This window comes from Lipophrys pholis (assembly GCF_963383615.2).
Source record: "Lipophrys pholis genome assembly, chromosome: 7".
Classification (NCBI taxonomy): Eukaryota; Metazoa; Chordata; class Actinopteri; order Blenniiformes; family Blenniidae; genus Lipophrys; species Lipophrys pholis.
Window position 1 is genome coordinate 33,073,450 of NC_137638.1, and position 14,035 is coordinate 33,087,484.

The window sequence follows — 14,035 nt, forward strand, 5'->3', positions numbered from 1 at the left end:
GAAGTTACCTGGATAAGAGGAAACCAGAGTTATTCCTGAAATTACCTGGATAAGAGGAAACCAGAGTTAATCCTGAAGTTACCTGGATAAGAGGAAACCAGAGTTAATCCTGAAGTTAACTGGATAAGAGGAAACCAGGGTTAATCCTGAAGTTACCTGGATAAGAGGAAACCAGAGTTATTCCTGAAGTTACCTAGATAAGAAGAAACCAGAGTTAATCCTGAAATTACCTGGATAAGAGGAAACCAGAGTTAATCCTGAAGTTAACTGGATAAGAGGAAACCAGGGTTTATCCTGAAGTTACCTGGATAAGAGGAAACCAGAGTTAATCCTGAAGTTACCTGGATAAGAGGAAACCAAAGTTAATCCTGAAGTTACCTGGATAAGAGGAAACCAGAGTTAATCCTGAAGTTACCTGGATAAGAGGAAACCAGGGTTTGGATCGGTGTGATAATTAAATTCAGCCATTGATAATAGAAGCGACTCTTTTTCAAATAACGTGAAACCAATGACGTGATCACGTCCCAGCAGTGGAAGAAAATATTTGAACCGTTGAAGTTTCAAAGTACTTTTTGTGTGTGAGTAAGTTGTGCTGCAGTATTTTCAGTGGGAAGGAGGGGATTACTGCCACAGACGCTGCTAAAGGGAATTCTTACATTCTATTCTAACTGTTTCCACTTGGTTCATGTTTTTCTTAAAGAAATGTCACTACAATATCGAAGTAGTATTAAAATTACTTTGAAAATGTAATATCTGCTTTCAGTTATATTAAAATGCAACGGGAAACGCTGGAACTATGTGTAAAGCGAAGCCGGGCGATCAGTCCGTCTCTCAGTTGAGGCCGGCCAGCTTCAACATGACATCAAATTCAGTGAAAAAAATGGATTTTTCCAACATAATGTGAGATTAAATTTCTGATGATGGTTCTTTTAAAAGATATCTCACATTGTTTATCTTGTGTTTTGTAAAAAGTACAATATAAGTGAAGTTTAAAACAAATTGAAATGTTCTAAACAAGATTTAATTACCTGCAGAGTGTAAAGGAGTTGTGTAGACAGAAGCACAACATCTGGCTGGAGTTCAAAGCTTGATTTTATTTTTCAATACAAGACAAGTCAAATGGCAAATCCAGGAAATGTCATCAGCTCTTCTTCAGTACACGTTGAACCCCTGAGCACCTCAATCCAGTTTTCCCACAATGCACTGGGTCCATCCAACCAAAGAGAAACACGAAACAAAGAACACGTAAAGCCTCATACACGGCTAATAAAGCCATTAGTGTCTAAACTGCAAGCATAGCATAGCATAGCATAGCATAGCATAGCATAGCATAGCATAGCATAGCATAGCATAGCATAGCATAGCAAAGCTACAATACCAAGTAAACAACAAGTTATTTGATTATAGAAGTCAGTTCCACGATGGTCTCTGTGCATGCGGAGCGTCGCTCTCCCCGCTGCTCTGCTGCTCAGGCTGACCGGATCAAACTAGGAAACACCTGAAGGGACCTGGCGTCAGGAAGTGTTTGGTGATTGGCTGATTCAGCAGAAGAGGCGGGACCAACCTGAACCGGTCAGAGTGGGTGGAGCAGCACCGTCGTCTCATCTTAACATAATAGTCGCTGCAGTAAGTCTGATTTCCTGGTGAATGACCAGCTTGTGTACTTTTTATTCTTTTATTCTTTTATGAACAAATAATGTGAGTTCATGGTTCAAAGGGTTGGTAGTTCTGGTGCGTTCATGAAGCTGGGAAAGAGTCAAACTAACCTCTTCTCTTCTTCTTTTCCATTTGGGCCTGAAACGAGGACTATAACTGCTGACATTACCAGAGCGATATTATTGCCATACATCTCATCTCCGGATGTAGACTCTACCGGAGGTTTTCACTACGACGGCGAGGATAATCAAGTTGTGTTAAAGCAAAATAAAACAACTTCCTGTCCCCTCTCCCTCCCCGGAACCAGCAAGAAAGGCTAACTCCATATGTTCAGATAAGGCCTCGGACTGAGCTGATTGGTGCTCCACTGCTGGTTTTCTTTTATGTGGATCCTTTTGAGGTTATTATGGGATAGATTGAATGTATTTTCCATATAAATCACACTTTTCTTGCACTTATATTCAGAAGCGAATGATATATGAAGATGCAGTGGTCCATACCATGTGGAACCAGCAGGTGTCACTGTGACGAGGCTGGAGGAGGACAGTACGGGCCTGTTTGGACAGGAGGACCTGAGAATCCTCAACATACAGGACGTTGCCAGGACCCACCAGCCTGGTGTGGTGATGACGCTTCGTCTGACTGGCTGAATGTCTGTCACATGTCTGCTGGTGTTCTGTGGCGTTCAAAGACGAGTGAACAACATGGCGTCTGTCACGACTGAAGTGTGTCTGCGTTGTTCTTCATGTGAAGATGTGAGAGGAAAATAATCTCATGTACTTCCCAAACATCTGGTCTTCCTGTGACACCTCCACTTTCCCAGTCAGAACTCCGATGTTCCTCATGAACACACCATCACTCTCCGTTTCAGGACCATTACAACTCGGCTGTGGCTGACTGGGAACCCAGAAACCCCAGCTTCGGTGAAGAAGAAGGCTGGGGTCCATCGGCCACCAGAGGAGAGCTTCTGCCTCTGCTCCACAGAGCAGCGAGGACTGGAGCTCAGGAGGAGTGTTGAGCTTGGAGCCACACCAGTCCTCCGACACTCATCGTCTGTCTCTGACTCTAGAACCACAGGATGAGCAGAGATCTCCAGAAAGACGTCCAACCAGCAGCCAGGTGCTTGGAGCTCTTTAGTGAGGTAAACCAACCAAAACCCAGACCCTGGTGAGGGGGGTCCCCAGAGGGACGTCCCCAGAGGGAGGACAAGCTGCTGACTCTTCTGGCTGCTGCTCATAATGTTGAGTTTAAAACTAACCGTCTGTTTTTATATCAGGCAAAACATTTCTATGTTCAATGAAAAGTCCCATTTTGATTTATGGTCCTGCTGCTCTGGATGAATCAGAGGGGGACTTCTAAAGGTGGTTGGAGGTGGTTGGAGGTTTGGTTGGAGGCTTTGAGCTCAGCGATCATCACTTCTCTTCCTTTCACTGTTGCTGCAACTATCTGCACAAGAACGCTCTGATTGCTAACAACACATTTCAAATAAGCACAACAAAACAAAAGCATTCAACAGCTGGTCCCAGGGATCGGCCGAGGGTTGTCCCCTGCTGCACCATTATCTTTGTACAATTTCAACATCACCACCGACACACACGTCACACACAAATATCATGAGTTTCATCAGCAGGAAGTGGGAGCGGGTCCTTTACTGGACCAGAGTGAGGAGTCTGCAGGGGAACCCGGGCCGAGAGCCCACCTTCACCCACCAGTCCAAACTGCTGGAAAGGAAGTGGGAAAAGAGGACGGAATAAAAAGATGATCAGCAGAGCATTTGGCCTGGTAAAAAATAAATGGATTGCTCCTAAATGTAAGATTCCTTAACCTGGAAGTTTCCAGACATTTGGCCTTGATTCCAGTCAGTTTGAATGTTTGAACCTTTCACATCATTTCCAACACGTTCTCCAATGTTCTCCAATGTTCTCCCCTCCGGGTTCCTCTCACAGCCCTAAAGCTTGTGTTTGAGCTGAGAGTCTGAATGAGCCAAAAGTAACGAGAGCTCCTGTTGCACCAGAACCTCAACCTCACTTTGGTGCTCAACAGAACACGGCTGCGTTGCAATACCACATGGATCCAGTAGAGGGTGAATATGAGAATAAAGAAAGTGGAGGAGAAGGTAGATGGTGGATGAAGCATTTCTGTTCCTCCAGTTTTTTCTTCTCGTCGTGTTTCCCTGCAGACTAGATTCATTCCGCTACCCCCCCCCCCCCCCCCCCCCCCCCCCCCGCCCCCGCCCCCATCTTCTGCTCTCCTTTTTTCGTTGATGTAGGCTCTTTTTTCTTGTTTTTTGACTGAGAAGCATTTTGAGAGCACAAAGTACAGGAACATGAGGAGGATGGGGAGCGTGACGGAGGACGTGCTCGTTGGCGCCGTCCATCACAACATGAGGTAGATGGAGAGGGTGACGGAGGAGGATGGGGAGCGTGACGGAGGACGTGCTCGTTGGCGCCGTCCATAACAACATGAGGTAGATGGAGAGGGTGACGGAGGAGGATGGGGAGCGTGACGGAGGACGTGCTCGTTGGCGCCGTCCATCACAACATGAGGTAGATGGAGAGGGTGACGGAGGAGGATGGGGAGCGTGACGGAGGACGTGCTCGTTGGCGCCGTCCATCACAACATGAGGCAGATGGAGAGGGTGACGGAGGAGGATGGGGAGCGTGACGGAGGACGTGCTCGTTGGCGCCGTCCATCACAACATGAGGTAGATGGAGAGGGTGACGGAGGAGGATGGGGAGCGTGACGGAGGACGTGCTCGTTGGCGCCGTCCATCACAACATGAGGTAGATGGAGAGGGTGACGGAGGAGGATGGGGAGCGTGACGGAGGACGTGCTCGTTGGCGCCGTCCATCACAACATGAGGTAGATGGAGAGGGTGACGGAGGAGGATGGGGAGCGTGACGGAGGACGTGCTCGTTGGCGCCGTCCATCACAACATGAGGTAGATGGAGAGGGTGACGGAGGAGGATGGGGAGCGTGACGGAGGACGTGCTCGTTGGCGCCGTCCATCACAACATGAGGTAGATGGAGAGGGTGACGGAGGAGGATGGGGAGCGTGACGGAGGACGTGCTCATTGGCGCCGTCCATCACAACATGAGGTAGATGTGTGTCAATCTAATATTCCCTTCTTTGGTACAATCATACAAACATGAACCAGGACAAAGAACCCAGTGTTGAAGAACAACATCGATTTCAAGTGGATGCACATTCAAAATAAAAGGAACAGATGAGGTATATTTGATATTCATACTTTACTATGACTATATACAAGTTGGGTATGAGGTATTCAGACGACTCTTCAGAACCGTTGGTGAGCTGGGTGCAACGTGCGACACAATCACATAGAAAACATCACAAATCAGACCTGCACTTCAACGCTGTGACATTAAAAACCCACACAAACTACTTCCCTTTCCCTTCACAATAAAACAATCCAACACAATAGAAATCTATGAAAGCAAAGAAAAGCTTGGAGGAAGAGTTAGAAGCTTCTGACGCTGAAGGATCCAAGCTGGAACTTCTGTTTCACTGCTGGTCTGGTTCTTCAACCGCTGGTCTGGTTCTTCAACCGCTGATCTGGTTCTTCAACCGCTGATCTGGTTCTTCAACCGCTGATCTGGTTCTTCAACTACTACTCTGGTTCTTCAACCGCTGGTCTGGTTCTTCAACTGCTAATCTGGTTCTTCAACCGCTGATCTGGTTCTTCAACTACTACTCTGGTTCTTCAACCGCTGGTCTGGCTCTTCAAATCAACCACTCGTCTGGTTCTTCAACCACTGCTCTGGTTCTTCAACCGCTGGTCTGGTTCTTCAACTACTACTCTGGTTCTTCAACCGCTGGTCTGGTTCTTCAACCGCTGATCTGGTTCTTCAACCGCTGATCTGGTTCTTCAACTACTACTCTGGTTCTTCAACCGCTGGTCTGGTTCTTCAACCGCTAATCTGGTTCTTCAACCGCTGATCTGGTTCTTCAACTACTACTCTTCGTTCTTCAACCGCTGGTCTGGCTCTTCAAATCAACCACTCGTCTGGTTCTTCAACTACTGCTCTGGTTCTTCAACCGCTGGTCTGGTTCTTCAACTACTGCTCTGGTTCTTCAACCGCTGGTCTGGTTCTTCAACTACTGCTCTGGTTCTTCAACCGCTGGTCTGGTTCTTCAACTACTGCTCTGGTTCTTCAACCGCTGGTCTGGTTCTTCAACTACTGCTTTGGTTCTTCAACCGCTGGTCTGGTTCTTCAACCGCTGGTCTGGTTCTTCAACTACTACTCTGGTTCTTCAAACGCTGGTCTGGTTCTTCAACCGCTGGTCTGGCTCTTCAAATCAACCACTCATCTGGTTCTTCAACCCCTGGTCTGGTTCTTCAAAACAACCACTTGTCTAGTTCTTCAACAGCTGGTCTGGTTCTTCAAATCAACCACTGGTCTGGTTCTTCAACCACTGCTCTGGTTCTTCAACCGCTGGTCTGGTTCTTCAACCACTGCTCTGGTTCTTCAACCGCTGGTCTGGTTCTTCAAATGAACCACTCGTCTGGTTCTTCAACCCCTGGCCTGGTTCTTCAACCCCTGGCCTGGTTCTTCAACCACTGGTCTGGTTCTTCAACCAATGGTCTGGTTCTTCAAATCAAACACGGGTTTGGTTCTTCAACCACTGGTCTGGCTCTTCAAATCAAACACGGGTCTGGTTCTTCAACCACTGGTCTGGTTCTGCAGAACGGACCCCGCTACAGCCAGACTTATTGGTGCATTAAAGCCCAGACCACGACCCTGGACCATAACTCCGGAACAAGACCTTGGACCACAACCATGGGCCATGACCTCGGACCATGACCCTGGACCAAGACCTCAGACCACGACCTCGGACCTCGGACCACGACCCCAGACCTTGACGCCGGACCACAACCCCGGACCGGCTGACTGGACGGTTAGGGCCACAACCAGGACCAGAACCAGGACCAGAACCAGGACCAGACTGAGGACCAGGACTAGACTGAAAACCAGGACCAGGACCAGACTGAGGACCAAGACCAGGACTAGACTGAAAACCAGGACCAGGACCAGACTGAGGGCCATGACCAGACTGAAGACCAGGACCAGAACCAGGACCAGACTAATGACCAGGACAAGCACAAGGCTAAGGACCAGGACCAGGACCAGGACCAGGACCAGGACCAGAACCAGACTGAGGACCAGGACCAGGACTAGACTGAGGACCAGGACTAAAAAAACAAAGACTGAGGACCAGGACCAGGAGCAGACTGATGACAAGGACCAGACTGAGGACCAAGACCAGGACCAGGCTGAGGCTGATAGAAACTTATAGAAGGTGATAGAAGGTGATAGAAGGTGATAGAAACTTATAGAAAGTGATAGAAACTTATAGAAAGTGATAGAAGGTGATAGAAGGTGATAGAAGGTGATAGAAAGTGATAGAAAGTGATAGAAACTTATAGAAAGTGATAGAAACTTATAGAAAGTGATAGAAGGTGATAGAAGGTGATAGAAACTTATAGAAAGTGATAGAAGGTGATAGAAGGTGATAGAAACTTATAGAAAGTGATAGAAACTTATAGAAAGTATTAGAAGGTGATAGAAGGTGATAGAAGGTGATAGAAGGTGATATAAACTTATAGAAAGTATTAGAAGGTGATAGAAGGTGATAGAAGGTGATATAAACTTATAGAAAGTGATAGAAGGTGATAGAAGGTGATAGAAGGTGATAGAAAGTGATAGAAAGTGATAGAAACACCATGATGCTGCTCTGCTGCTGCTGAGTCACCATAAAGTCTTGTGATCACAGATAGAATCCCAGTCGAGTCCAGGAAGTGGCAGCTCGGTGTGAAGACACCCGGAGAACAAAGACCTCAGTGATTGATCCTCCACCTGCCGGCGGCCATGATGAGCTCTGTGCTCCTGTCTCCTCACATTAACTCCAGCGGTAGAACGCTTCAGGCGGCAGTCCATTCCCACACGGAACTCAGAGCTCCGACGCACCAACGGAGGTTTGGTCAAAACTTGTGTGCAGGACCAGGACGACGGAGCTCCTCCAGGAGTTTGACCATCAGAATGAGCACTGCCCCTGAGCACTATGGAGTCCTGAAGCACTTCCTGTGAGGGGGAAAGATCTGCACCACAGCCATCCTGAACCGGAGCAGCTTGCTGAGACAAAGCGTCTCCAGTCATGAAGGGAAACTTCACACCAACCTGCTGACTGTCAGCAAGACTTTCAAAAACTACTTCAGAACATCCAAACTATGCTTTTACTTTGGTTTGTGCACTTTGGTTTGTGCACTTTGGTTTGTGCTCAGAATGAAGTGGATAAGGACTTTATTGTCCCAAGCTGAACCTGGTGTCCCAAATTCATATTGTGATTGAAATCAAATCTGTCTCCATGGACTCAGGACACATGGTGAGTAAAAGACTCCCGCTGGCTGGGCCGAGGCTCGTCCTCACTTCGTCCTGAAAGCTAAAGCTGCGACTAGCGAGCTAGCTAGCTCACCTGCTAGTCGTAGTTTGAACGGAGTCGTTTTGGCGTCTGGATGTTATCAAATGAAAAAGTGTAACTTTGGTTGTGTTTCAGCAGTTTGTCTCTGATAGCTGCCCTGTTTGGAACGGTTTGAAAACGACTCCGCCCCCCGCTGTACATCTGCACATGGGCACTACAGCTGCAGGTAAACATGTAAACAATAAAGACGTTGTCCTAAGAATTCAGAGTGTTTGTGTTGCTCAGTCTGGGACGTCAGCTGCAAACATGAAGACACATTTCTTCCATCCAGCAGATGCTGGTGGCCGGAAGCAGAGGAAGAACAGCTGCTCTCTGAGCTTTAGGAAAACACAGCACCAACTAGTGGCCTGGCAAGCAAACTACCGACTATCAACATTCTTGTTTTTCCATGTGAGCAGCAAAGGGTCTCACATGGTTGCCATCTGCTCAAGCAACTTTATCAAAACCAAACTGAAAACACAAAGTCGTTTTCAGCAGGTCGTTCCTCTGAGGCAGGGCAGGGGGCGCTGTGCTGGCCAACCAAAGAGCGAAAGTCCTTCAGGCTTACAAGCCAGAACAGTAGCTCCAGTAGTGTTGGTGCCCTGGGTGTGAACAAATCTCATGTGATGTGCCGAGTTGTTCGGACGACAGCGTTCAACCAAACTCCTCCACTGCAGGAAGCAGCCAGGACAGTTTGCGGGACATGGGACCGTCAGCGTCACGTCCCAGGGCCATGTTTCACTGTGTCATGGAGATGTAATGACAAGTTTGTCCTATAGAGGGTGCGTGTGCTGGTACACTTCAGGATGAGGCTGTGCTGCTTGTAGATGGACTCTAGTTTAGTGTTCACTCATGAAATAAGTTTAATGAGTAACTGAAAGTAATCATGGGACAGTGTTGCAGCAAAATGTTGATTGCTTTCATGAAAGTTAGATCTTTGGTAGAAGAACAATATTGGGCCACAGTGTTCTTGATTCCATCTTCTGCCTCTGAACTGATCAACACAAGCTGTCGGTTCTCGGTAGATTTATGTAAACATGATGAGTTATAGAAACCCCGGGGGAAGGTTCCTCTTGAAGATTTGGTTTGTTGACATCCTATCCAAAGGTCTGCAGAGGTAAAGTGAACCCTCCAGGAGAGCCACTGGGTTTACTGAGCTCCCTGGGATTGTACTCCTGCTACAAGGTGGTGAAACTGCTTTCACTTCTTCTTTGGTTTGGGCTGTCAGCAGCGAGTGGGAGGAGCCACCTGGTCTCTGGCTGCATGAGAGCTTCAGCTGCCTCAGCTTTTCATTGAGAGGGTGCTCAGGACGACGTCTTGCTCAGGACGACGTCTTGCTCAGGAAGACGTCTTGGTCAGGACCACGTCTTGCTCAGGACAATGTCTTGCTCAGGACCACGTCTTGCTCAGGACGACGTCTTGCTCAGGAAGACATCTTGGTCAGGACCACGTCTTGCTCAGGAAGACGTCTTGCTCAGGAAGACATCTTGCTCAGGAAGACGTCTTGCTCAGGAAGACATCTTGGTCAGGACCACGTCTTGCTCAGGACCACGTCTTGCTCAGGACGACGTCTTACTCAGGACGACAACGGCGTCTTACTCAGGACGACAACGGCGTCTTCCTCAGGACGATGTCTTACTCAGGACGACGACGACATCTTGCTCAGGACGACGACGACGTCTTGCTCAGGACGACGACGACGTCTTGCTCAGGACGACGTCTTACTCAGGACGACAACGGCGTCTTGCTCAGGACGACATCTTACTCAGGACGACGACGACGTTTTGCTCAGGACGACGTCTTACTCAGGACGACAACGGCGTCTTACTCAGGACGACAACGGCGTCTTCCTCAGGACGATGTCTTACTCAGGACGACGACGACATCTTGCTCAGGACGACGTCTTACTCAGGACGACGACGACATCTTGCTCAGGACGACGTCTTACTCAGGACGACGACGACGTCTTGCTCAGGACGACGACGACGTCTTGCTCAGGACGACGTCTTACTCAGGACGACAACGGCGTCTTCCTCAGGACGACGTCTTACTCAGGACGACGACGACATCTTGCTCAGGACGACAACGGCATCTTGCTCGGGACGACGTCTTACTCAGGACGACGACGACGTCTTGCACAGGCTGACGTCTTGCTCAGGATGACGACTTGCTCAGGATCACGTCTTGCTCAGGATGACGACTTGGTTAGGAAGATGTCTTGGTCAGGACGTCTTGGTCAGAAAGACGTCTTGGTCAGGACGTCTTGGTCAGGACATCTTGGTCAGGACGTCTTGGTCAGAAAGACGTCTTGGTCAGGACGTCTTGGTCAGGATGTCTGGTCAAAAAGACATCTTGGTCAGGATGTCTTGGTCAGGACATCTTGGTCAGTACGTCTTGGTCAGGACGTCTGGCCAGGACATCTGGTCAAGACGTCTAGTCAGGACATCTGGTCAGGATCTGGGTCCTGGACTTGCTTTCTGCGTTAACTTGGTTGTTTGAGGAGAAGAATCTGACTGAGCCAAGGACACAACGTCCTCCAGAGTATCCTTGGAAAGAGAGGGAGTCGTCCATGACCGGCGGAGGGACGGGAGTTGAAAAGGTGGAGGGGCTGGACTTAGGGGGAGGAGTTTCTGCGGAGCGAGGTGGAGGAGGAAGAGGAGGAGGAGGAGCAGAAGGGCTGGAAGTGCGTTGGACTGCTCTTTTCCTGAGTCTGACAGTTGCTGTCCTTCCCGCGGCGTCCCGTCACCCCCGTCGTCCCCGACATCCCCGTTGTCCCCGTCACCCCCGTCACCCCCGTCACCCCCGTCACCCCCGTCATCCCCGCCATCCCCGTCATCCCCGCCATGGCCGACTGCCGAGCGAAGAGGATCCCTGAGGAGCAAACATCAAGCTGGAGTCAGACACACACACACTTGTCCTCTGCTTTGTCCTCCTCACGCCCCAATAAACACTGCAGATGGTCAGTCTCTCTTTTAAAACTAATAAACTCAAATACATAGAAGACATTTAAAGCAATTATAATCAGAAAGAAGTTCAAATGTGAATCCAAAAAATTTATATTACACTTGAGTAACACTGTCACAATTTATATTTGTTGAAAATGAAATATATTGTCTTAGAATAAAAAAGAAATCTTCAAATTAAGGCGGTAAAGAATGAAACATGAAAAACTGAGAACAAATATTATGTGAATACAATCAAAATGTCAAAAAATCTATTTCAAATTCCTAAAAGTAGAAATGTTGAAAATAATTGGGCTTATTGTCATTTCAATTATATTTCAGAAAATGTTATCATATATTTAAAGTCCAAAAATATTTTGAATACGGAAACTTCTGATATTAAGGGTTAGGGTTAAAAATATATAAAATATAAAATATTCAAAAAGACACAAATCATGGGAATAATAAAGGAAAAATGAAGTAATGTTGAAATGCTGAAAAAGTAAAGCTAGTTTGGATAATGAAGTTTTAAAGTTAATGATTAACTATCATTATTCATTCAATGTCGTCGGGCGGTGGAAGGAATACTTCGAGGACCTCCTCAATCCCACCATCACGTCTTCCGCTGAGGAAGCAGAGGCTGGGTTCTCAGAGGTAGACTCGTCCATTACCCAGGCTGAAGTCACCGAGGTAGTTGCTAAGCTCCTCGGTGGCAAGGCACCTGAGTTCCTTAAGTCTCTGGATGTGCAGGGACTGTCGTGGCTGACACGTCTCTGCAACATTGCGTGGCGGTCGGGGACAGTGCCTCTGGAGTGGCAGACCGGGGTGGTGGTCCCTCTTTTTAAGAAGGGGGATCGGAGGGTGTGTTCCAACTACAGGGGGATCACACTCCTCAGACTCCCTGGGAAAGTTTATTCCAGGGTACTGGAGAGGAGGATCCGGCCGTTAGTCGAACCTCGGATCCAAGAGGAACAATGTGGTTTTCGTCCAGGTCGTGGAACACTGGACCAGCTCTATACCCTCCACCGGCTACTCGAGGGTTCATGGGAGTTCGCCCAATCAGTCCACATGTGTTTTGTGGACCTGGAGAAGGCGTTCGACTGTGTCCCTCGGGACGTCCTGTGGGGGGAGCTCCGGGAGTATGGAGTCCGAGACCCTTTGCTAAGGACTGTCCGGTCCCTGTACGCCCGGAGCAGGAGTTTGGTTTGCATTGCCGGCAGTAAGTCGGACCTGTTCCCAGTGCACGTTGGCCTCCGGCAGGGCTGTCCTTGTCACCGGTTCTGTTCATAACTTTTATGGACAGAATTTCTAGGCACAGCCAGGGACCGGAGGGGGTCTGGTTTGGGGACCACAGGATCTGGTCTCTGCTTTTTGCAGAGGATGTGGTCCTGGTGGCTTCATCAAACCTGGACCTTCAGTGTGCACTGGCGCGGTTCGCAGCCGAGTGTGACGCAACTGGGATGAGGATCAGCACCTCTAAATCCGAGGCCATGGTTCTCCACCGGAAAAAGGTGGCTTGCCCCCTTCAGGTCGGTGGAGAGCCCTTGTCCCAGGTGGAGGAGTTCAAGTATCTCGGGGTCTTGTTCACGAGTGGGGGGAAGATGGAGCGTGAGATCGACCGGCGGATCGGTGCAGCGTCTGCAGTCATGCGGTCGCTGTATCGGTCCGTCGTGGTGAAGAAGGAGCTTAGCCAAAAGACGAGGCTCTGGATTTACCAGTTGATCTTCGTTCCTCCCCTCACCTATGGTCATGAGCTTTGGGTCATGACCGAAAGAACGAGATCCTGGATACAAGCTGCTGAAATGAGTTTCCTCCGTAGGGTGGCTGGGCGCACCCTTAGAGATAGGGTGAGGAGCTCAGTCACCAGGGAGGAGCTCGGAGTAGAGCCGCTGCTCCTCCTCATCGAGAGGAGCCAGCTGAGGCTCGGGCATCTGTTTGGGATGCCCCATGGACGCCTCCCTCGGGAGGTGTTCCGGGCATGTCCCTCCGGTAGGAGGACACGGGGCAGACCTAGGACACGCTGGAGAGACTATGTCTTTCGGCTGGCCTGGGAACGCCTCGGGGTCCCACCGGAGGAGCTGGAGGAAGTGTCTGGGGCGAGGGAAGTCTGGGCTTCCTTGCTTAGACTGCTGCCCCCGCGACCCGGCCCCAGATAAGCGGAAGAAAATGGATGGATGGATGGATTATTCATTCAATAATACAATTTCTTGAAATAAAACATAAAATATTAAAGATAGTTGTTGAAAGAATAAAATGGTAAAATGATTCAGTTATATATATTTTATGAAAATTGAATTCATTTTGAGAAAATGGTTGAAATGTTGAGAATGGAAATATGTGATCAACCCTAACAACTAATTTTATTATTGGAGAATAACTGTGGCACTTTTAGAAAGTGAAATTAGAAAACAACTGGAAAGTATCAAATCTAATGTGAAGAATGACCGAACTGAAACAATCAAAGTGTAATGTTCTCATGATGGAGTTTCTGTGTTGGACAGTACAAGATAATAATAATCCAGTCATACAGGAAGTAGCTGCTGGCTTGTTTTTGGCACAGTGGTTTTCAAAGTGAGGGGTGGGGCCCCCTGGTGGCCGCAGGGTGAATCTGCAGGTCAGAAGGGTTTTTATTTATCTTTAGATTTGAACCTTTTAAAAGAAATCCAGATGAAAAACAACAACTAATAAAACCTAATGACTATATTGATGATTGTGAAAATGCCAAGTATTCATGTAATAACTATGTTATAACCAATAATAACAGAGATTTCAAATGAAAAGCTTCTGATTAGCACCAAAGCTAAAAGTTGTGTTTTATTAAGAATCCTCACACTTAGCGTACGAGTGGGGGGTGGGGGGGTCCAGTTGGACCAGGTGGTCCCGGTGGACCAGTTTGACCAGTTTGACCAGGTGGTCCTGGTGGACCAGTTGGACCAGTTGGTCCCGGTGGACCAGT

General features: G+C 48.3%; 1 protein-coding gene across 1 annotated transcript in view; it reads right to left on the bottom strand.

The window, feature by feature from the left end:
• Positions 1 to 10,751: 10,751 nt before the first annotated feature.
• Positions 10,752 to 14,035, bottom strand: part of arid3c (AT rich interactive domain 3C (BRIGHT-like)) — a gene marked incomplete at both ends in the record, with an annotated part of 148,730 nt that continues 145,446 nt past the window's right edge. Inside the window, one exon of the mRNA XM_080467465.1 lies at positions 10,752 to 11,008. Within this exon, the coding sequence (XP_080323591.1) occupies positions 10,752 to 11,008 (257 nt within the window). The remainder of the gene's footprint in view (positions 11,009 to 14,035) is intronic.